The 24,829-nt window shown below is 41.0% G+C and overlaps 1 protein-coding gene across 2 annotated transcripts in view; it reads right to left on the bottom strand.

Annotated features, from left to right (window-relative positions):
• Positions 1-15,457, bottom strand: part of klf7b (Kruppel like factor 7b) — a 74,666-nt gene extending 59,209 nt beyond the window's left edge. For both annotated transcript variants that reach the window (XM_073474083.1, XM_073474084.1), the window contains exon 1: positions 15,356-15,457. In XM_073474083.1, the coding sequence (XP_073330184.1) occupies positions 15,356-15,457 (102 nt within the window). The remainder of the gene's footprint in view (positions 1-15,355) is intronic.
• Between the last annotated feature and the right edge of the window lie 9,372 nt (positions 15,458-24,829).

Raw genomic sequence — 24,829 nt, 5'->3', positions numbered from 1 at the left:
CAGATGTCTCCCCTCTTCCCCCGGCACACACACACACACACACACACACACACACACACACACACACACACACACACACAAATTGTGTCTACAATTGGCATCAAAGTGAAGTTTGCTTTTCATCCAGCTGGAAACTGAGGCCATGTCCACACTAATGTGCATAAATCTGAAAATGCATGCATGTTGGCTTTGCTCTGGGCTCCCAGCTCTACTCTCTGTGGACACACTAGTGGACTGGAACAACTATCCACACTGAAACAAACGGAGGGATTTAAATTAGTAGACTGCAACTACAACTGCTGTCATAATTATTGATCAATCTGCAGATAATTTTCTTGATTCGTCTTTCAACTGTTTGTCTATAAAATGGGAACAATTCATATATTTTTTTCCCAGGGTTCAAGGTGGCCACTTCAAATTTGTATCCAACCATAATCCAAAGACACAAAGTTTGAAAAGACATAAAAACAAGATGAAATCAGAAAAATCCTCATTATGCTTGTACGATTACTAAAAGGATGAATCAATTATCATTATAGCTGTTATTAAGTTCACTGGCTTATCATTTCAGTTTTAGTACAAAGGAAGACTCATATACACTCAGCAGAGTGTTGCTTTAAATAACTTCAATAGGTGAAACACTACATTTGGAACCACTAACTCTGCTCAATCTGTATGCCAGTACATAGAGTCTGTGCTGAAACGATTAATTAATTAGTCTTTGACTACTGAACCAATTACTGACTATTTCGATTTTTAATCAATCAGAGTATTTTTTTTAAGATAAAAAGAAAAAAAATTCTGATTCCAGCTTCTCGAAAGTGCAGATTTTCTGATTTCTTTACTTAATAAGCCATAAAACAAGACATTAAAAGATGCCATCCTGGGCTTTGGGAAACACTGATTGACATTTCTCACCATTTTCTGACATGTTATAGACCAAACAACTAATCAATTACACAAGAACATAATCAATAGATTAATTGACAATGAAAATAGTCCCAGTCCTAATCCAGTCACACAATACATGTTTTTTTTTAAGTGACATTGGTCTCAAAACAGCAGTCAAGAAAGATCGCCTTGGTTTACAGGTCACATTTATGACCCATAATCTAATCATTATTTTATATTTGTGCAGTTATCTAGCAATAAGAAGAGAAAGATACACTGTGATAATACCCACAATTGTACTGATTGTTTGATTAGCTACACTGCCACACAAAATAAGAGACAGAGGCAGCAGGGTGGAATTAAAGAGTCTTAGTTTTTTGCAAACTAAAAAAGGAAGAAAAAGAAGAGATTTAACCTTTCGTCTGTCAGTTACACTTTTGGAAAATGACAACCCTGTTTGACGTGAAAACAAAATGTCAACAAATGAACTTGCATTACGGTGGACACACCTTCTGATTCCCTCTCTTTTTCATAGACGCCACACTGTCTGTCTCGACTTTGTCTTATCTGTGAACAAGTACATACGGAGCGGAACACATTTATACATGCACATAAATAGACACACACACACCGCAGCACTGGTCTATTCCCTCAGGTATTCATTGTGGATTAAAATAGCTGACGACCCACATATCCCAGTATAGCATGCGTGGCACTGCTGGGCCAGACACCACCACCATTTGTCCACATACAGCAGCACACAGCTGGCCTGATTTAGAAATACTTGCGTAACATGCCATTATGACAAATATTGAAAAATGACGACCTAATAAGCCACATCTCAAACAGTACTTATTAATAGTATCTTTATTGTTTTAATCAACTTTGGGTGACATTTGGAGAAAAACTTAGCTGGAACGTAAGCACTAAAAAACATGAATAAGAAAATATTTCTTTGTAATTTAATTTAATAGGAGTCGTTGTTTTAGTAACACAAGTAAAATGAATGATCCAATCATTTATATTTCAGTTCCAGACCTTAGTCTCATCCAAAACAATGAGTCAGATCACTAAAAGCTGCAGCAGGAAGCACATTAGAGGTAATGACATAATGTGGATTCACTTAGTGACTCAGGCATTTAACATTTGTGGCCCTGCAGCTGTTTTTGTGTTCGTTTGATATCCAGCGATCAGATCAGGTGGATTCAACCAATGAGAACCGGAGGAAACATGAAGCTCAGAGTGAGTTCAACCAGGAAAACTATCTTTTTATTCACCTCTCTCCCTGCTCCCTCCATTCACCTGACATGGGGTGTTTCTCCAACCAGATTCTGCTTCGAACACTATCAGCCAATCACGTCTCTGCCGTCAAACTTAAAACCGTTTTCCTGTCTGCTGTCAGCTGTCATTTCAGGCATTCGTGCGACCCTCTACCCTCCACCCCATCCTCCTCCAGCTCTTCATCCAGTGGCTAGGTTTTACTCACCAGAATCAACCCCCCCTACATATGTGAGGCATTATTTGCATGTAGACTGGTGTCAGCCGAACAGGCTTGCGTTCAATTTTTCAAACACTATTGCAATGACATCAAAGACAGCTGGTGAAAGCAGATGAAAAAATGAGATTGAATGATGACACTCCTGTACAACTTCTTTAGTGCGGTTCTGGCTGAGATTTTCTTTTTGTTGTTGTTATTTTCATAGATCCAATTAAAGTTGCCCTGTCTTGTAAAAAACACAAAAGTCATATTTATATATTCAGTGTTACTCACTGAAACACATTGTATCTTTGAGTTCTGACAAATGTGTTAAATGCATTTCCTTTCTCATAAAACATTTTGTAAATCAGATTTCAAAGTATTTTAAATGCAGCATTGTTTCTAACCATGTCTACTAGCAAGCAGTCCTCTTCTCCTTGTGCATCAGATAAAATGGGAACCCACTCAGAGGCAAACAGCGCTGTTGGAGATTGAAATCTCCACAGGGAGCCTTTAAAGAAAATCTTAATACCACATCATACACTAATGTTTTAAACAACAGTGCGTTTCCAACTTTGTAGCAACAGTTTGAAGAAGACCTTTTCATTTCCTGTCAACAAATCCAGCTTTGGGTGTATCTGTTGACTCTCAGCTCTGTTTCTCTGAGACAAAGAACAACGTCGGCAGACTTGCAAAGAAAAACAGGACAAATTCCCAAGGTCATCCTCCTCCACTCCATGTGACCCATTTACCATGTCCCACTCTGCACACACACACACACACACACACACACCAACCATGCATGCATAAAGGCACATTGGAATACTGGCATGCTCTGTCTTCGGTCTCAACACACACACACGCACAAATCTACACACAGTATATTATATTTAAATGCTCTGAAACATTGAGACATCCCTGATGAAGCTCTCCAGCGGGTGCTGGGTTCATAGACACACTTTGACTGTGGCTCTGAGAAGTGGTTGGTGATGACATGATAATATAGTGACATCAGTTAACACTCTAAATTAATCATTTCCATGCAAGTTGCAACATTTTTTGTTGTACACATCTGTAAAGTTTTGTCTGATGTAAGTAAATATTATTAATATATATATATATATATATATATATATATATATATATATATATATATATATATATATATATATATATATATATATATATATATTAAATCTTGATTTATACAGATTTTGGAAATTCTATTGTAATTAATACCGTGATACTGATTTCAGCCACATCTCCTGATGTCATAAAAGCAGAAAACACAAAATCGTTCCCCATTTCTTTAAAAGGGTGAACAGCAATCACACTGTGTACTTGACTTTAAGAGCTGGAAATGCTATGAGTTCCATTTAAAGGCAGGCTCAAGTTGTTCAGCTCCTTTTACTCTGGCACAGAAAGATGATGATGTGCCTTTGGAAACAATTTCAGAAGGGGCAGATACAATGTCTGTTACAAGGACATTTTCCTGGGAAAATGTAGTGAATAGGGAAGCAGCAGCAACATAAAAAAGAAATATTTGCAAAGATTTGCAAAGAACTGTTTCTTCCTAATCTCTTGTGCAAGTGCTGTTGGTCGTTATTGAGATAGCCTACAAAGTGGAATTTGGAATAAAATTATTTGGAATAAAACACACATTTATTTATTTATTTATTTTTGTAGCCGTCTGACTTACTCACTTACTTACTAACATCAAAACTAAGCACTGAGTCACTGAGCAAACGTCAGTGACCAATGTGTGTGTGTGTGTGTCTGAGTGTGTGTGTGTGTGTGTGTGTGTGTGTGTGTGTGTGTGTGTGTGTGTGTGTGTGTGTGTGTGTGTGTGTGTGTGTGTGCATCCTGGATATTGGACTGCCAACTGTGGGCTAAGCTAGCACACACACAGACACTCACTTCCTCTGCCACTGTCAACATCCTGTGCACGCTATAAATTATGTCATTGCCAAAACACACACACACACACACAGTACATACGAGTGCCCTGGTGGCTGTTGGTTCAGCACAGGAGCAAATAACTAAAGAGACAGGAAGAGGCCATATTCTGACCAGGTGTGCAGATATTAAACAGTAAAATATGAATCTGCGTGTTTATTAACTGTGCGCATATTCTCAGGAGGACATTATAAAAAGAGCTGCAGTAACTCTTCTGGTACATCATAATATTTCAGTGCCGCTTGTATTTTTGTGTTTTTTCATAAATTATTTTTTCTCTTCCGGCCACACACACACCATGATGTCTTCAGCCTCCCTTTTATTCTTTATCTTCTGGGAGTTCTGACAACTGTCTGGCAGTAATAAAGGACGAGAGAAGAGAAAAAAAGAAGAGGAGGCAGGTCCTACAATGTCATTGTTTATTTGAAGATTGTGTTTCCATAAGCCTTTATTGCATCTCCTTTTCTGCTGACACAAAACATTTTCCACCTCAGACCAAAGCAAAAACTTTTTTTGCTATATTTAGGCTTTTTGTTCCTCTCCGTTCCATTCAGCTTTTTGAGTGTGGCAAATTCAAACAGTGTATAAACAAAAGGATGTTGGGGGAGAGAAGAGGGGACAGAAAGGGAGGAAGGAGAGAGAGAGAGAGAGAGAGAGAGAGAGAGAGAGAGAGCTGGGTAGAGTAGAGAAGGGGAGGGTTGGATGGATGCCAGGTCACAAGGCTTTATCCCTGAGCCAATCGGTCTGCAAACACTGGCTCAGCAGGATGTAGAGACACTGACACACACACTCACACAACACACCTGTGTGTATGAAGTTCAACACAGGTCAGACTGAGATCACCAAGAGGATTTCTCTTAATAAAACGAATAAAATCGCTGCTGTTGTATTTTGAAATAACTTCCCAAATACAAGTTTATTTGACCAGCAAACCCAGTCTCCTAACGGAACAGAGAGGATTTATTAAAAAACGTGACTTCTACTCCCTGTAGAACCAATTTAATTTATTCAAAAATACTTCACTTTCCTGTCGTCACATTGAAGTCTGGTGTGATTTAGTCCAGAGCTTCCCTGACATAGAATCCATGTAAGTAGCCTGGTAGTTTGAATGATTGGAAAAGTGGCAAAATAGTGCAGTTGTTGAAAGATGACTTATGGAAGAAGCCCAGTCACACAAGAAAATGATGCAGCACGATCCTGTTGTCCATCCAACTCATAACAGATGGTGATGGAGATTATGCAGAGACTGCTCATGCTATAAGTCACGAAGCAGACAGAAAGCTAACACTCTAAATTCAAGGTAACTTATCCGGACCAGCAACTCCTGGCTCGACACTGACTGCAGGCCATATTGCATGTCAGATGTGAAACAGTTTACGCTCCTACATAGCAGCACACAAATGATTTGTCAGCTCCCTTTCTTAAATTGTCAGAAGTCAGATTTTTTCAATCTATGAAATGTCAAAAAAATAATGAAAAAGAAACAAGAATGACTATATCAATTAATAGATTATCAAAATAGTTTCAGACTAATTTTCTGATGATCATCCAATCAGTTACTTGACTAATCGTTGCAGCTCATTAGTTCACCAAGTTTAAACTCTATATGAAAGCTTGCCACAGATTTATATTACTTGTGCATGCAAATTAAGTGATTGCAGAAATTCCACTGAAACTGATTTTTGTCTGAAAAGCTGCTGTCACTGAGCCTTAAAGGTCATATGTGTAGGATTAAGTGGAGTCTGGCTTTGTGGTTGGAGACTGAAACCAACTGAACGTCCCCATTCTTATTCTTAGTTTCAGGTAATTATACACTAATGGAAACATTATAAATATATACATTTTTTGCTCTGACAACCTAAAAAACTGGACTTTTAAGCATGTATTAGTTTGTCTTAGCTTAATGCTATGTCAGGATGACTCTCATGGTGTTGCGTTACCTATGAAAAGGGAATTAGCAACAAAATTATATGATTTTCACTCCAGTGATTGAGGCTGTGGCAGTGTTCCCCTTTCTGTTAGTCTTTGCCAAGCTGGGCTAGACACCATCCTCACAGCCACAGAGATGAAACTGATATCAGTTTTCTCATCTGACAGCATGTAATACAGCAAACAAACACATTTCTTACAATGTTAGACTTTTCCTTTAATAAATACGGAGAAAAAAAATCAATAATGTGCAACACATGATGTACAATAGGATGATTCACTGCACAATAGTTGATATCCACAGTGTACTTGAGGCATGAAGAGTTGAATGGGTAAATCTCCTTGTAAACTGTGGTAATCAGGCTCCACGGTGAATAGTGCTGGAGAGTTGCCCTCCATAGAAAACCACTCATCTTGAAAGATCAGGACTATGGCTTTCACAGTATAAGCTCTCTCCATCACGAGTGCAGATCATTTGTTCTGCTTTCCTGCCGTGGCCGTCTGACTGCTCACTTTCTTATCTAATCTGTGCCACTGTAGACTGAATGCCTTATTCACTTACTGAATTATGGGTTCTCGGGCGAGTGCATGCATGTGTTCGACTCGAGTGATTTCAAATTATGAGGAATAGACAATAACTGTGTGTGTTTGGGGGGAATGATAAAAAAGAAAATGAATGAACGCAGTGATTAGAGCTGCTCATAGAGAGGAGACTATTGGCACGAGCTTCCACACTGTAAGAAGTGAAGAGGCATGCTTAGGACTTAAGTCTTCTTCAAATCTGACTTCTTTTACAGCTTCAGATGTTTTTCCATCGTTCCCCAATTATTGGTTTGTCACTGGACGATAATATTTACATGTAGTAATGAATGGCAAGTGTAAGTATCATCGATGACTAAATCAAAATTGTGCTGACAGAGTGCATCATAATTATGTGCTTACAAATCATATTGTAGACTTTTATTCATCCATTTTTAATAAAGCCAGTCCTGTACAGGGTCACATTAGGCTGTAGTCTGCAAGAGGCAGATCACTCTTACAGGTCACCAGTCAATCTCAGGGCCTAAGCATAGAGACTAGAAAATGAATACCAGACCACAAACAAAATTTAAAAATGATGTCTGGGTTTGGGTCGGGTTTCTTTGTGTCAACTGACATGGTGCTTTCAGGTTCTTTTAGTGACAGTATAGTATAAATAACTTGATATACAGTAGATATTATGTGTAACTAGAACTACCAGGTGGCAGTTATATGCCTCCACTTTAAAGAAGGTAAAGCTCCTAAGAAGCTACAATATGTAAGGATGCAGTGACCTTTGACCTCCAAAATCTAATCAGTTTATCGTTGAGTCGAAGTTGACCTGTGTACCATTTGAAGAAATTCCCTTAAGGCATTCTTGAGGTGTCACGTTCACAAGATGTGAGCTTCTAGTGACCTTTGACCTTTGACCTCTAATCAGGTCATCCTTGAGTCAGAGTGGACATTTGCGCAAAGTTTGAAGAAATTTCCTCAAAGGGTTCTTGAGATATCGCGTTCACAAGAATGGCCCGGACGGATGTACGAACGTTCGTATGGACGGATGGAAAACCCGAAAACATAATGCCTCCAGCCCTGGCTTTCTCCGGTGGAGGCATAGAAATAGCCTAAGTGATGGTAAGTGATGGACCTACTGTCTGTCTTGGGGCTATGTGTCGTGTTGAGTGCAGCAAGCATTCATTCAGCCTACATTAACTGCATCAGGCACGACTCGGTCTGGTTCGGACAGAAAAATGCTGCCAGAGCTACACTCTGAGAAAGAGTTCGAAGCCTAGTTCAGTTCAAAAATGAAATTACAAGCATCTGAGTGATAAAAACCATGCCCTCCTCCTAGTTGTAATTCCATGTTGAGGATATGGGTCATTTCAGGCAGCTATATGAAAAAAATGACTGGGAAGACATCATTGTTACATCTAAATTGAATCAAATATTAATATAATTGATTCAGCTCAGCAGAAAAATACATCAGGTTTGATTTATTCATAAACCTCCACTTTTGGATTTACTTGCATTATTCTGGTGTGACCATGTGCAGAGACCATTATGGAATAATCCACACATGCTCCTGAATATGTTTTTTTCCTGGTCTGCAGACAATGCAGCAGTAGGTCATCAGTACTGGACGAGTGAAAGATGGAGATGTCTGACCTATTGGTGATACTAGATGAAAAGTCAGAGGAGAATCATTAGGATTCATCCTTTAAGAAACATGGAGGCTCATATTTCATTTCATAGCAATCCAAACATGAGATATTTCACTCCAGACATCACAGTCCTTAGAGGTAGAGACACATAAGCAGCACCTAAAATGAGACTTTGGCATTGTTTGCTGAACAAAGAGTCAACAAGGCTAAAAAGATTCAGTTGACACACACAAGTATTTAAAAAGATGGAACTATCATATTACAATTTTTTTTACAAAACAAGTTAAATTATCAACTGAATAAAGTTGATTTTTGTTATTTTTTTTACTTTCACTTTAAATAGTTGATTAATAGCTGTATTGCTTGAGCACTAGAAACATGTTGTAATACTGATATATAACAATAGTAGCAAAAGTTCCTGTAAATGCATTCAGGAAAAATTATAAATCCAGTGTAAAGTTGCCTTGAAAAGGTATATTTTGTGACATTTGGATTAGTTATTACATAATCATTAGCTACATTCCTTCTTCTCTTCATCTCTCTCTCTCTCTGATGCTATTTCCTCCTTTTCTCTCCATTCCTTTGTTTTTTTCCGTCGTCTTCCTCTTTTTTTCCGTCTGCTGCGACTATAAGGAAGCAGCTGTGCACCACAGACAATTACATAACTGTGTGTGTGTCTGTGGCAACAGGACGGATGGCGAATGGGCACAAAAGGAAGATGGAGTGAAAAATATGGAAAAAAGGTCTAACTTTCACCTGCACTTATTCATTTTGCCTCATGTATTGTGTTGGTGTTTTCTTTCTCTCTCATCCTTCCCTCCACTTATCCTCCCACCACCCACCAACCCCTCCATCCTTTCCTCCATCTCCACATACAGTAACGTGGCTGTGAAATGTGAAAAACTGCAGCATGCATGGCAATTCATTATCTTGTCAAACTTCCCATGGCTAGCCTCAAGCCACATGGGAGAGAGAGTGAGAGCTCAGTTCATGCAGTGGTCCCTGCCGAAGGTTAACAGGTTATCATAGAGAAGAGAGACTGGGGGAAACACTCGACACACAAGAAGCTGCAGAGCCTGAATAGTCTGTTATTACTGTTATGATCTATATCTTGGTTCTTCTATTGGTGTGAGAAGGACTGAGCTTGTTTTTAATGATTAACCGTAGTGCCAAAACAAACCAAACAAAAACCCACCATAAAGCAACCCGTGCTGCCAACCCAGTACTGGACTATCTTTCTCCAGGAAGTTATATTTTGTAGTTTTAAATGATGCAATGTTTTAGGCGTTGGCAAGAGTTTTTGTTACCTTAGAATGAGCCTTTTGTAACTACAGAGGGAGTGGGTCATATTGCACTGCCATGTTTCTACAGTAGCCCAGAATGGACAAACCAAACACTGGCTCTGCATAGGGCCTTTCGCGTTTTGTTTTAACCTTTTCAACTTTTAGTTTTGAGCCACTGTAGGGGAGGATGAGATGGGGGGTATTTCATTTGTTGCAATCTGCAACCTCACTGCTAGGCACTACTAAATTCACCACACTGAGCTTGTTAGCTTCGCAATCATAGGTGCAGTGCTGCCAGAGCACCGCTCTGCCACATTTTTTCTCCAAGTGGGGAAATAAAATGTTCATAGTTTGCATATTCCGGTTGAATGTGGAAATATTAAAGTGATGAATTGCTGAAACTACTTAGTTTGATGCCATGTTTTGAACCAAGGTTGGCATCTTCTCATCGGCAGAGCTGAACAGCTTTGCGTGCACAGGTCATTACATTATGTGACGTATATGTAACGAGCTGGGCACGTACAGTATCGTCCTGTCATTTACTCTGTGTGAGACAGGCTGCATTTCACCAACCTACACACTCAAAACAAGTAACTAGAGTTACAGCACAGGAACAGAAGCAGCAACTGCATTTAGGACCTGAGCCAACAAATTATTAACATACTGTATATTAATTTAAAATGTGACATGTCCAGGCTTTGTGCACAGAGTCGATTAAGAGTTTCTGCTTCAGTGCCAGAAATATTCACAGTGGGACAAACATTATGACAAAAGTTACAGTGCAGCTTTGAATAAACTATCAGCCTTGCTTGTTGTCACCCACTCCAAAAGTGCACCGTTACAGAAGGTTCACGGTGCAAAATATGGAAATCCATTTCCACAAGTTAAAGAAAAGGATAAGATAACAAATAAGCTTGATGAAAAAATATTCCCATGATTAGTCACGCACAAGTATGCATGCATAAGTGCTACTTAGGTGTGCTCCGGTACTTAGACAAGTAGCAACACACCGGTTTGAACTGTACTAATATGTATCATGTAGTTCCAAGTCAGTCAGTGGAAAATGTGGGTGATTAAAAATTGTAATGATGATAATAACACACAAGTAGTTCCAGTGAGAGGAAACAAGACCTCTAAAAATGTCCTGACCTGTGACCTGAATTTAATCTACAGTATATGGAAGTATTTCCTGCTAGGCTGTGTAGCATATCCAACAAGCTCCATAAATCAAATACTTAAGCTGAGTTATTTATTTTTTTGATGGTTTAATTCAGGTGCAGTAGTGTTTGAAATGGTTAGCAGAGATTTGAAATGATGGCGCTTGTAGTGGCACTTACACAACCAAGACTGAGCCCTGCCTGACGAGACAAATTCAAGGGAAATAATGACCCTCTGTGCACCTCTCTGGGGAAGGTTTTGGTTGTGTTTGGTTGGGCTTTCAACAGCAGTTCTGAACTGGATGATTGAATGTGAAAAACAGAGGTGACTGGTATGAGTTGTGAGCATTTCTTTTGCAGAAATACTGGAGGATTGGAAAGAAGTAGATGCAGCTGGTTGGTTCTAGCATAGTGCTGTTACTGCAGGAAATAAATCAATCAGCTTGAAAAGAACTACAGACTCACAGAGTACATAAATTAAGAGACAAGACGGGGAGGAGACAGCGCCAGTTTAAAGCACTGTTGGGCTATGAGGCCAGTTACCTGCATGTGGCGTCTGTTAACTCTGTAGCAACCACCTCTGCTTCAGTATTCACCTCCATCAACCCTTTGTTTTCTCTATTTTTCCCACCAGACTTTGGCAGGGCTCTGCTTTGGACTTAATGGATTATATCTAATTGAGAAGTCTGGGTTTTCCATTCCTAAAGCACACCACATCAGTCCAAACCTGCAAGGATGCAGCAATTATATGCAGAACATGGGCTCGTACTGTCAGAGACAACAAGGCTGATAGACAGGGGCGAGAGAGAGAGAGAGAGAGAGTGAGAGAGTGTGTGTGTGTGTTTTCCACATGTTTGGTCATGATGCAAAGCAGCTGATAAAAGAAGCCTGTATGAGGAAACAAAGAACAGGAGCATGATGCAGGGACAGACAGGAAAGATAAATGACGCACACAAATCTGGTTTGTGTGTGTGTGTGTGTGTGTGTGTGTCTGTGTGTGTGTGTGTGTGTGTGTGTGTGTGTGTGTGTGTGTGTGTGTGTGTGTGTGTGTGTGTGTGTTTCTCTGTCTGACAGCAAACGGCCAATTACTGTCGAAAGTGGCAGGATGAGTCCTGCCAGACCATAGCTTTCCATTAGTGCATGCCAACCAAGCATGTGTGTGTGTGTGTTTGTGTGTGGGTGTGTGTGTGTGTGTGTGTGTGTGTGTGTGTGTGGGTGTGATGGAGTGAATAAGGGGATAGAGGGAGACAGAAGGAACAAGACTAGAAAAAATGTGGGTGGGCCTGGTCTCAGTATGTGTGTGTGTGTGTGTGTGTGCGTGGGTGCATGTGGTGCATGTGTGTGTGTGTGTGTGTGGGTGTGTGTGGGTGTTTGTCTCTACTCTCTCTCTGAGACTGTCCCCACTGGTGCAGATAAATTTGAAAACACACATCTTTCCCTCTCAGTTGTGTCTTTTTTATCTACAATAGCCCAACAGTTTCCACTGTTAAACACTGAGCTTATATCGAAAATGGAGAGTATGGAAACCTCTATCATAGTTTTTATGAGGGAAGTTGAGATTGCCAGGGTTCAAATGAGAAAACGTATATTAGTTTCATCCCTGTGTGTTCAATACAAGGACCGGACCCAGGATGCCCTTAGCCTTGCTTAGCACAAAGACTGGAAGCAGGGGGAAACTGCTAGCTTTCACCAAAAGAAGGCAACAAAAGGTATTCCATCAGTTTGAAATGTGTCCTCCCAATGTCAGACAGACTGCCACCTCGTCAAGTCATGCCTTTGTAAATGGTTATGACTGAGCTGTTAGCAAACCTTCTTACATGTCAGCCCTGAAGCAATATCAGCCTATCCTGTTTGTTCTGCTTTGGTCTCCACCAACTCCTAACAGAAACATCTGTCCCTTTAGCTGCCACATGTTCAGCTTGCTTCACCAGCTAGTCTCTGATTGTGTCAGTCTGCTGTCTGGTGGTGGGCAGGTAGTGTACAGTGGACTATCACAGCTAATATGCTAAAAAGGCTCCCTGCTTCAAGAGTTGGCGATACATATCTGTGGGTTTGTCACTTCATTAATTACATTTGATTTATTGTTGATAATGTTAATAGCTGGTGGATGGAAACTAGATTTTAGCCAGCTGTTTCCCCTGTTTTAAAGGTTGGATTTCAAAAAGTGGCTCTTCAAGAAGACATCATTCAATTCTCCCCAGTTACCTTTCATTGCCACCAGTTACTGCCAAGGTAACAACCAATGGGGATCCAAATCAACAGCAAACTCTGATTGCCCACATGTCATTTCAGCCACTCACACAAAACAGGTACTGTCATTCAGTACAAGTATTGCAAGCATTGCTGTCAAATTTCAAAAGTGCGGATGAACCGAGTGGAATTGCCTTCCCCCAGGTCTACATTCCTGTCTGTAGGCATCAGTTTGAACAGCTTTTCCAGCCATTCTGTGGAAAATGAGACATGACATCAAAACCTGAAACTCTATCAAACCTCTCAATCAATTAACAATATGCTTACAGACAGAAGAAAGAAATAGGTTACAGGGGATGAAACGACGTGCTGTTTGGACAAAAAGTAGGACGAGGCAGTGTGAATTTGTGTCAGTAAAACAGTCATGGAGGAGACGTGCAGTCAGGGCTTCAGTTAGGACTACACAGACACACACATGGTCCACAAACCTTTTGAATGCACACAGTGGACCAACACAGCACTCCCTGAGTAGATGGTGTCCCATGCAAGGACCCCAGGGTAGACTTTGGGTGTATTAGTTTACCGAACATTAAATAGCAGGTGGCAACACACACACACACACACACAAACACACACACACACACACACACACACACTGAAGATGGCTTCCAGACAGCTTCCATTTCTCAAGTTTAACGGGGAAACTTCAGGGATAATATTTGTGTCTTCTGAATGTCTGTTATTCAATTATGTTTCATATTTTGATTCTTAAACTGTTTTAAATCCTCACACAAATTCTTTGTATTGGTCATTTCCTTTGTGAAAACAAACTTTCTGTTTTTTCTCCCCTCAGACCACAGATGTGTTGTAGTGCACATAAAACCACCATATATTGCCTGTAATCCATTTCAATACAAGTACAGTGATGATTTAAATCTCAGATAAAGGTTATGAGACAGTCTGTGGGCTCTCATGCGGAGTCCAAATGTTCTATAGTGGGTGATGATGCATAATTCAGAAGGATTATCTGTAAACAAACAGTGGCAGATGTGGATATATTATTTAAGGACAAGTCAACAGCTATTAGGCATGTGTCCGTCTTCCATCCATGGCCTCTGAGTGTGTGTGTGTGTGTGTGTGATAATCCAAACATATCAGGCGGACTGGACTATCGATCGGATCAGTCACATTAAAAACCAGCTCCATCCTCAGCCCTGACTGAAAAACAAAACCATTCCTCTTTCACCTTCATTCATTCAGTGATGAGTTGGTGTTTGTAACAGGATGAAAAAAAAAACATTCACACCACAATAGAAAGTTAAAGGAAATGAATTGTTTTAAATCCTACAATTCCCTTAAACTTTTCACATTTTCACTAAGGTATATACATCAAATAATCTGAATTTGATCCTAATCAGATCAACGTGGAGCCCTGAATGTCACTTTATCTCTGCCTGGTAAAGCCTCTTATCTGTTAGAGTATGGACAAAAAAACACAAACCAACAAAAAGAAACAAACAAAAAAAAGGTTGACCATCTGAATTTTAGACTTTGGTTTAGTCAATGAGGGAGATGTGCATGGGATAACTAAGTGGTAGAAGAGCTGAATCTGATCCTGAACAGAACCGAAGTGGAGCCGAAAACCTCTCATCTCCAAAATACCAACCTTTATGTGGAAGCAGCATTTTCAGCTTCACCACCTGCGTTTTAGAGCCTTTTTTAGGTTTTAGTTCAAATCTGAATCTCATCATGGTGGATTTCACAGGACAACAGCGTCATGCTCCTGCTTCTCCATTAATGATCAAGGGGTTTAATTAACATTTAAGTATAGTAGGGGGGCGTTTGTTCATAGTAAAAGGCGTGTGGATACATTTAAAGACAGATTTTACGCATTTTAAAAGGCAGTCTGTTCGTTAGTACCTTTGGTGCGTAAAGCTCTGTCTGTTTCCTCTCCCCTCTCCTCCCCCTTCTCACCCACTCCTCCCCTATGTGTGTGTGTTTTCTCCTGTCAGCGGACCTCGCCGTGCTCCATGTGAGCGAAGGGGGGGAGAAAAAAAAAAAAAGACGCAACTACACACAGGGCTGCTGCTGCCGCTTCGGAGCGCTCCAGTGATGCAAAACACTACAACACACACACACACACACACACACACACACACACACACACACACACACACACACACACACACACACACACACACAAAACAGCAACCAGCGCACACATGATGTATCTCACCCCAGTTTCTAACCCATCCAGTTTAAAGAAAAAAGAGAAAACGCATCATCTCTGACCTGCTGCCAGTTCTCCTCCAGGGAAGGCATCGCAGAGAAATAACCAGTGTCATGAACGAGTTGGAGTTCCTGGAAAATACTGTAATTCGCCAACACATCCATGCTTGATGCAAAAACTGGAAAAGTCAGTGAAGAAGTCCGGAATCCAAACAATAAAAACGCACTTCTTCTGCTTCTTCTTCTTCTTCTTTCCTCTTCTCACACTTGTCAAATAAAAAACAAACAAATGCTGGAAAAACCCCAGCTGGTGCGGCTGCGGATGATGCGCACCTGAGCACTTTAATTAAAAAAGAAAACGGGCAAGAGGAGAGAAAGAGTTGATTATTTTATCTTTATCAATGCAATCCCTTCTCCTGTCTGCTCGCTCTGTCACGCCTCTCTCCTCGGTCCGAGATCGGGGGTGCCAGATCTATTTCCGCATTGCCAGATTGCCAATCGGTCTCCGTACACGCTGCCAGGTTGCCAGGTTCGCTCCTCCAGCAGCAGACTGGACCCCGCTGCAATCCAGGCGACCGGCGCGAGAGGGGAGGGAGGCGGGGGAGGAGCCACCTGTCACTCAATTTGATGCGTGACCTAATAAGGTAAATAGGGTTGATGATGTCACTGACGTCCAATTAAGGAGGCGCTGAGACTTAGGGAGGGGGAGGAGCTTCGAGGGACGCGGAGACGCTATTGGCTGCAGGAGGCTGTCAGTCCGGCCCTACAAGGCAGTGAGGGGTGAGTTATTTTTAGAGGGGTATATAACACCAGCAGCATTCCTCTCTCAGTCATTACAGGCTGCACAGACAGACAGAGAGGAGAGAAACCATGGGCACAGCTGAGGAAACAGCGACGTAAAGACTGAGCAGCTGTATGAATGTGCAGAAAGAGGCAGCTGAGTGTCAGAAGCAGCAGTGATGTTGCAGATACTATGCTGGGTGGTTGTTTTTTATCTGAGGCGTGAGAGCCTCGCCGCAGAGACTCCTCCATGTGGTTATCATGTGGTGATGTCTGTGCGGAGAGCAGGGACGCAGTGGAGGGAAGAGCTCGACACGATCCTCCCACCTGTTCAGTTCACAGGAGTCAACCCCCCTTTTGTCCATTTTTGGAGCACTAATAAATCCACTTTCAGCAGCTTTTTCTGTTGCCACACATAAAGTATCAGCTGTATACTGTAAAGAGAATTAATAGCCAGTAATGGAAGAAGAGTTCAGAGAGGCTGCTTTAATAAAATCATACAACACTGTTAAAATACTACAAGTAAAAGTTATTCAGAATCCTAATTGAGTACACGTAAGTTACTAAGTCACATACTGGTTACTTTTCCCTAGTGCTAGTGATTACAATGCACCATTAAAAAAATAAAAATAAATTACCATTAAGTATTGCAGGATGTGATACAGGAGGTGAAATGTGAGAGGCTGCTCTTACAATGCTAATAACACAGCAGCACACACACCCTTATATTTTATTATTCACATACAGACATGCTTTCAAATTAATGAATTCACGCTGTTAACTTTTTAAAATAAAAAGGCTGCAGATCATTTATCTTAATTTCCAGTGGATGGTTTAGCACCCAGTTTACTGTAGAAAAGGCTGGAAATAGTGCCTCTTTTACTAATTACTAAATCAAGAATTGCTTTGAAATGAGAATTGATTCCGAATCAAATCGTGATTCAGAATCACTAATGCCGCTAATGCCAACTAGCGTGGTTAAGCAAGCAGACAACAATTAACCTTCCCTGGTGAAACTTTAACACACTTTAAGTAATTTCTGCCTTCAATAAAGACAAAAGTAGCGTGGCATCTTAGAAGTTGCTGTCTTTACTGACATGGTAATATTGTATATAACAAAATTATACTCATGTTAAGTAGTCATGTCAGCTGACTTCTGCCTCGCTCTCTGACTCTCCCTAAAGCCATAGTGACAGGCAGCCAGATGAAACAGGTTATGTGAGTACACAACTGACAGTATACAACAAAGGTCTGGTTGTTTTTAGACATTTTTTAATGCAGAAAAGTTACATTTTACAGTATATCTTTAAGAATATATGTCACATACTAGACACCAGCTGTATTATATTAAGCAGATTCAACAGTAATGATTTGGTTCATAGGTGAATACACCCACCCCTATTATAGTGTTCAAATGAGTCCTAAAAAGCTCATTTTCCTCTTCTGCCCCAGGGAGAGTCACTTATTTAGCAAACAAATTGGTATTTTTGTTTAGTAGAATCAAATGTCTTGACATAAAACACTTGTATGTATTTGAAACAGCTTGAAATATACTTGTTTGTTTTGGTGTTTTAGGAGTTTTAGAGCGCAAAAAATATTTGATTTATGATTCAGATATGTTAAGTAAATGTAGTGTCTTAAAGAGAATGAGCCTTCATCAATGCATTACACTACTGTTTGCTTAGCTGTTTCTTTAATGATTGTTTATTAATCACTCATGTATACAATTATGTATTGAGGATCTGTTTAATATGATCCCCTGAATTTTGATTCAATACCAACCTGAGCCATGAGGACAGACAGACAGACAGACAGGATGATTCCTCTGTTGGTTTGTAATAGAGAATCATAAAGCCTTTCAAAGGATCAGATGTCAGATATAACTTTCAATATTCATTAAACCAGTATTGATAAACTCCTTCAAGATGGTTGAGTCTGTAGCTTCTCTGCTGCTCACTGTCTCACACACACTTCACTTTCTTCTAATCTCTTTTGTCTTCTTGATATATTCCCATCATTCTTAATTTTCTTCTTCCACACAACCCCCTGCTTCTTTCTTTCTTTCTTTCTTTCTTTCTTTCTTTCTTTCTTTCTTTCCTTCTTTTTCAGATCTTGCTTTCATTTTCCTTTCCTTTTTGTTTCTCGCTTGCTTCTCTTGTTCTTTGCACAGGTCACTTTTTACCACAATTTTAGAGTTTTCTTATCATTCAATTCCAAAATCTGGTGTCGAGTGTGACCGACACAAACAAATCCAGCGCTTTGCATTGACTATTTATGTTTGAATGTGGGTGTGGAAAGGGCAGGATAAACAGCTGATCCATGTGTGCGCACATTTCCAAGTTGATTTGGGATTTTTAATAATCAGATAATAATCAGAATCAGAATATTTTTTGTAGTAAGTCATACAGCAGGGTTGTTATCAGGTCCCTGCACATCACACACCCAGATGATTCAAGGGCCAGATCAAATGTTCTTAAAATAATCTCTAAAACAAGTATTTATTAAGCATAAGATACTCTGTCTATCTCCTGTATGTGTCAAACTATCTGCCTCTTATGTAACAGCCACATGATGTGTAGCACACATTGTGGATGTACGTTTTATTGAGTTAACATTTGCGTTGTGTTGTTGTGTGCCTGGGCTTCTTCTCGACTCTCTCTCTCAGCTTCTTGTCTGCGTGTCCCCGGGGGGACACACTGCTGGTCTCTGAGGACAACGAGGGCCAGATGGCTTCTAGATTGGCTGTTCGAGAACATTTTCCCCATTGATTTTTACAGCTCAGTCTGCCACTGGAGGACCAGAGGAAGGAAGAGAGGAAGGAGGAGGGAGCTGGAGAAATGGAGGAGAGGGCAAGAGTCTAAGTGTGTGCGTGTGCGTGCATGCGTGTGTGTGTGTGTAATTTGTAGTCGTGTGTGTGTGTTAGGATCAATACTGCCACTGATTGCCTCTAAGAGGCTTTTAACACATTCACATGCAACATCTTTCTGAGTTTCAATGTGAAACAAAAGTATAAAAGACACATCATCCGCTCTTCCGTTCTTATACTGCCAGTGTCAGTCACTACCAGTACTCCACCACAAACACTTCTTCTGCTATGACTGCTACATATACTAATATACAACTACCACCACTACCACCATCCTACTATTACTACTACCTGTACTTATCTTTACTTTAAATTTACCACTACTTTATCAATAGTTAGCAGATCCAGGGCTGTAACACTATTACAACTGCTTCTGGTATTATTCTACTACGACTACTACCACAACTACTCCTCCTCCTCCTCCTTCTACTGCTACTTGCAATTAATTGTTGTCTCCCTCCTCCTCCACCTCCTCCTACTGCCACTACTATTCCTCCTACTATTAGTCCTTACCCTCCCCCTATTTGTTCTCCTCCTCCTCCTGATCTTAGTCCTACTTCTGCCTCTACTTTTCCTACTCCTACTACTATTAGTCCTCGCCCTCTTCCTCCTACGTTTCCTCCTCATCATAATGTTAGTCCTACTACTCCTCCTCGTCCATCTACTGCTACCTACTACTAATAGTAGTCCTTCTACTAGTCTTCCTTCTCCTTCTACTATTGATGCTAATAGAAGTCCTCCTCCTTCTCCCAATAACACTCCTCCTCCACCTTCTTCTACCTTCTACCTTCTACCTACAGTTAATAGTAGTCTCCCTTCTAGTCCTCCTCCTTCTCCTCCTCAACCCCCTCCTCCTACTAGACCTATCCCTCCTGCTTTTGCTACTCCTCCCTCTTCTACTATTTGTCCTCATCCACCCACTTTGTGTTCTCCTCCTAACATTAGTCCTACTCCTTATACTATTACTCCTGGCTCTCCTCCTCCTACTACAAGTAGTCCTCCTTCTCGTCCTCCTACAACAGATTCTCCTCCTCCTTCTACTGTTGCCTACTATTAATAGTAGCCCTCATCCTCATCCTCCTATTCCCCCTACAACTACTACTACTACTAGTAGTAGTCCTCCTCCTATTCCCACTCAACCCCCTCCCACTTCTACTCTTCCTCATCCTACTCGTATTAGTCCTCTTCCAACTACTAGTAGTCCTAGTTCTACTCTTCCTCCTTCCCCTGCTCATCATATGAGTCCTGGCCCTCCTGCTCCTACCTCCCACTACTAGTACTAGTCCTCATCTGCCTCCTACTAGTCCACCTCGTAATATTAGTCCTACTCCTACTGCTAATCATGGTCATACTTCTAGTCCTCCTGCTTTTACTATAAGTCCTACTCCTCCTCCTACTTGTCTTCTTACTTCTGCTAACTGTCTTCCTCCTCCTTCCCCTCCTTTGACTACTAACACTACTACTACTATTACTACTACTCCTCTTCCTCATCCTCCTCCTTCTACTCCTTCTATATTCAATTCAATTCAAAGGGGCTTTATTGGCATTAAAGTTTAACAACAATGTTTCCAAAGCATTTGTCCAAACATTCGGACATAACATAACAAATAACAACACCAACACAACACCAAGATTGATTTATATAAATTATATATACAGTATATACTAGGGATGCATTGGTAGAGTTTTCCCACAGTTCGGTATGCATCAGTTTTTGGGCCACGGTAACGGTACGGTTTCGATATCTTAATATAAAACTACTCACACTAGCAAAGGCAATATTGCATGTAAAAATAATTAAAAGCAGATATAGTCAAACCACAAACCTTATTATAAAAATTTAACACTTATCTTAATTGCCTTCCATAAAAAACATATGCAGTATCCAATCAAGTTAAACAGCAAACATTATTGTAGTATTGTATTGTACTGTATTGTATTGTATTGTTTGCCTTTGTGTGTTGAACCTAACAGGGCGTATTGAACGGTTCGATAAAATATTGAATATTGTTGCATCCCTAGTAAATACAGTGTGTGTGTGTGTGTGTGTGTGTGTGTGTGTGCCTGCGTGTGTGTGTGCGTGTGTGTGTCGGTCATTCACTGTCCCTTAGGTCGTGGCATGTTGACACATATTGGGTGTTATAATTTGCTGTACTCTGATTGCTGTTTGGAGAGCAGTGTTGTTGTGAGGCTGGTCAGACTGTGTCTGAGAGGGGGCAGTTAGCCTCAGTACCAACTGACATAGGGGACTCTTTTCTGGGCTCAGCTCTTGAGTTTGGAGGGCTTTGGAGTGGAGGGTGTCTCAGGGGCTGGATTTCAGGTGGTTCTCTTTTGAATGTTAATTATCAGTGGGTATCTGCCTAATTCTGCTCTACATGCATTTGTTGGTGTGTTTCTGTGTACGTGTAAAATGTATCTGCAGAATTCTGCATGTAAAGACTCTGTTGGATGTTTGTCCCAACGGGTATAGCTCTGATGACTGAGTGGACCCCATACTTCACTACCGTACAGCGCAATGGGCTGGATGACACTATCAAATATTTTAAGCCAGATATTGCCTACTACTACTACTACTTATACTCTTCTTCATCCTCCTTCTACTTGTCCTCCTTCTACTCCTAAAATCAAAGTCCTACTCCTAGTCTCCCTCCTTCTACTGTCTCCTTCCTAGCCCTCTTCATATTCCTACACCTCCTACTACTACTACTATCCAAGCCCTCCTGCTCCCACTACTCCTATTATCTCGTCATCATCCTCCTCCTGCCATATGTCCTACTCCACCTCGTACTCGTCCTCCTTTACACTGACAGGCTACAGCCTCTGATCACAGCTTGACGGACAACAACACCTGTAGATATCTTCTGTCATACAGGATTTACACCAAATGATTGCAACAATACTTTTCTGGGCCACCAATATCAACACATTAACCTACAGCATGTAGCTCAATAGTAAATCCAAGCACGTACTCCCTCCTGTTACAGTTCCGTGATTCAGATTATTCAATCACACACAAACACACACACTCATTCAAACATCTACAGCTATTGCATGATGAAATTAATGAATTGTATGTTATGAAAACAATGTTCTGTGAGAGAGACAGCCTTTTTTAAAAAAAAATGGTCCAGTACTGAGTGAGACTGCTGCAGCCACCAGCCGCGAAATGGGCCGAAATGTAGGCAAATACTTGTGGACAATTGCCACCATCAGTACGTCCATATTAAGTGCTTGTTTTGCCACTGACAGACTCAGATTGTTGTTCTAAGATAAAAAAAAATAATAATAGACAGAATCCCTACAGAGACAGACCTTTTTATTAAGACTAAGGTAAGGCTTTTTATTTATCCACAGCCTCGCCAAATGTACCAGACTCCATTTGCAGAAACATTCATTTCTCTTATCATGAAACACACTTCATTTAAATCAGACATAAACAAACTAAAACTCAGACACCTTCTTGCTCATATTTTTTTTGGTTCCAACAGTCACTAAGTCTGATTAGGTTGAAACCCTTAATTCACCCTGTTAGATGTGAAAATATCAGGAGAGGAGCAAGATATATTTACCAGCTCTGTAAATGGAGTGTGGTGGCAGTTTGACAGCTGTTTCTGGTTGAACAAAAAACTGGGCTGGAGCTGCACTTTGTGTCAGGCTGGACCTCCGCTTCAGTGTCCGGCTCAAGAGCTGCATTTTCTTTGTCTTCCTCACAGAGAGCTTTGGCTCTTTGCCAGAAAACCCAGTTTTTAAAAATGGCAGATGTATTTTTCCTTACATTGATCTCTATGCTATCCACTTTATGCTTTGCTGCTTCACCGCTTTTTGTCTCTGTTATGTGTTTGTATGTTACTGCTAATGTACAACCGGTCTTGGCGCTATCCAGTTCCCAGGGTCACCTGACTCATTGTGACACAGCCAGCAAACCAATTTTTTTTAAATTTGCAAATAAAGTTACTTTTCATTCATTCATTTAGCAAAGCAAAGACAGGATGACGCCACAGTTGGTGGGGTTTTGGAGGCCCCCTACAGGTCGGAGGCCACCGGGCACTGGCCCAATCGGCCAGGTGGTTAATCCACGCTTGGTCATTAAGACTAGACAAAGGAGACTTTTTAGGTATAGGAACGATGGTGGCTGTCTTGAGGCAGGAGGGAACAGTCTCCTGTGAGTATGAGATGTTAAACATATCAATAATAACATCAGCTAGCTGATTAGCACATGTTTTACTGCACAGCCAGGTATATTACCTGGACCAGCAGCGTTATTTATATTCACTTTCAGCAAGATTTTTTGCACATCCGCTGTGGTCACTGACAGTGGCTGGTCCTCTGAAGGTGGAGGAGGCTCCTCTATGTTGAGGAGATTAAAGGGAGCATAAAATGTGTTCAGTTCATCTGGCAACATAGCCTCAAACATGATGGGGGCGCTCCTGCTTTTGAAGCCTGTGAGATTTTGAATCGCCTGCCACATATCTTTAGGGCTGTAGTTGTTGAGATCCCTCTCCGGTCTCCGCTGATGTCTCCTCTTTGCCTCCGTGATGCCAGCTTTTAGTCTTGCTCTGGCAGTATTGTATGTTTCCTTGTCGTCTGACTGAAAGGCAGCTTTTTTGGCTTTTGTTTTTTGGATAGAGCTGAGAGTGAGTAGGCAGTAGAAGCAGAGAAAGATGATCTGATAGGCCAAAGTGAGGACGTGGGAGGGCTTTGTAGCTGCCAGGAATATTTGTATACACATGGTGCATTTCTTCCTCTGGTGGGGATCTGAACATGGTGGTGGAATTTGGTTTAAACAGTTCTGAGGTCTGTTTGATTAAAACCACCAGCTACAATGAAAATTCCATCCGGTCGTTTAGTCATGTTGCTGCAGATGACATCATACAATTCCTGCAGTGCATTTTTTAATTTGCATCTGGGGGAATGTACACAGCAACAATAAAAACACTGGTGAACTCTTTGGGCAGATAATATGGTCGACATCTTGGCATCAGAAATTAAACATCTGGTGAACACTGTCCATCGACTTTAACTGCGTTTGAGCGCCAAGCAATTTTGGTAAAACAGTTCTCAGACATTAGCCAGAAGGAGGCTTGGTAGAGGAACAGCTCTTGGTCAAAGTCAGGTCAGCTTAGCTTTGATGCTGCCTCTCTTTCCTCTCTTCCTGGGGTGATCACAGCGCTTTTGGTCATGTCAGCAGATGCCGCTGGTAGGGATCCTCTTGTGGTCTGCTGCACTTCCTTTTCTGATGTTGATAAGTGCATCTCTATTGTATTCAAAGCGGGCATAGAGACAAAAAAAATTGAAAATCATATCAAAAATGTAGTGAAGATTGAAGGAGCTACTGACCGCTGCATCTGCATGCACCGCCGTCATAACAACTTTCTATTCTTAGTTCTACTTCTACTCATCCTCTTCCTTCTGCTGTTTGTCCTTCATCTAGTCCTGGTAGTTCTAGTCCTCCTGCTCAGATCACTTGTCCTCCTCCCCCTTCTAGCATTTGTTCTTGTCCTACTCCTACTCCTAGTCCACCTTTTCCTCCTACTCGTCCTTCTGTTCCTACTCCTCTTACTACAACTTGTCCTACTCATCCTACTCCTGCTGTAAGTCCTAGTCCTACTCCTCCTCCTTGTAGTCCACCTCCTCCTACTCATATTCCTCCGGCTCCTCTTCTTTCTTCTACTACTACTCATCCTCCACTTCATCCCATTACTCCTACTCTCAACCCTCAACCCTTCCCCTTTTCTTGCTATCTCCTCTGTTGTTGCAAATAAAGATTGAAAGAAAGGAAAAAATGAGAAAATATTAAAGACACAAAGAGGATTAAAAGAAAACAGAAAAAAGAGAGTGAGGGGAGACAGGGATAGAGGAAATTTCACAGTAAAATGGATCTCCAGCATAAT

This window comes from Pagrus major, chromosome 9 (genome assembly GCF_040436345.1).
Source record: "Pagrus major chromosome 9, Pma_NU_1.0".
NCBI lineage: Eukaryota > Metazoa > Chordata > Actinopteri > Spariformes > Sparidae > Pagrus > Pagrus major.
The sequence above is the reverse complement of the archived record's forward strand: the minus strand, read 5'-3'. Positions and strand labels throughout refer to the sequence as shown.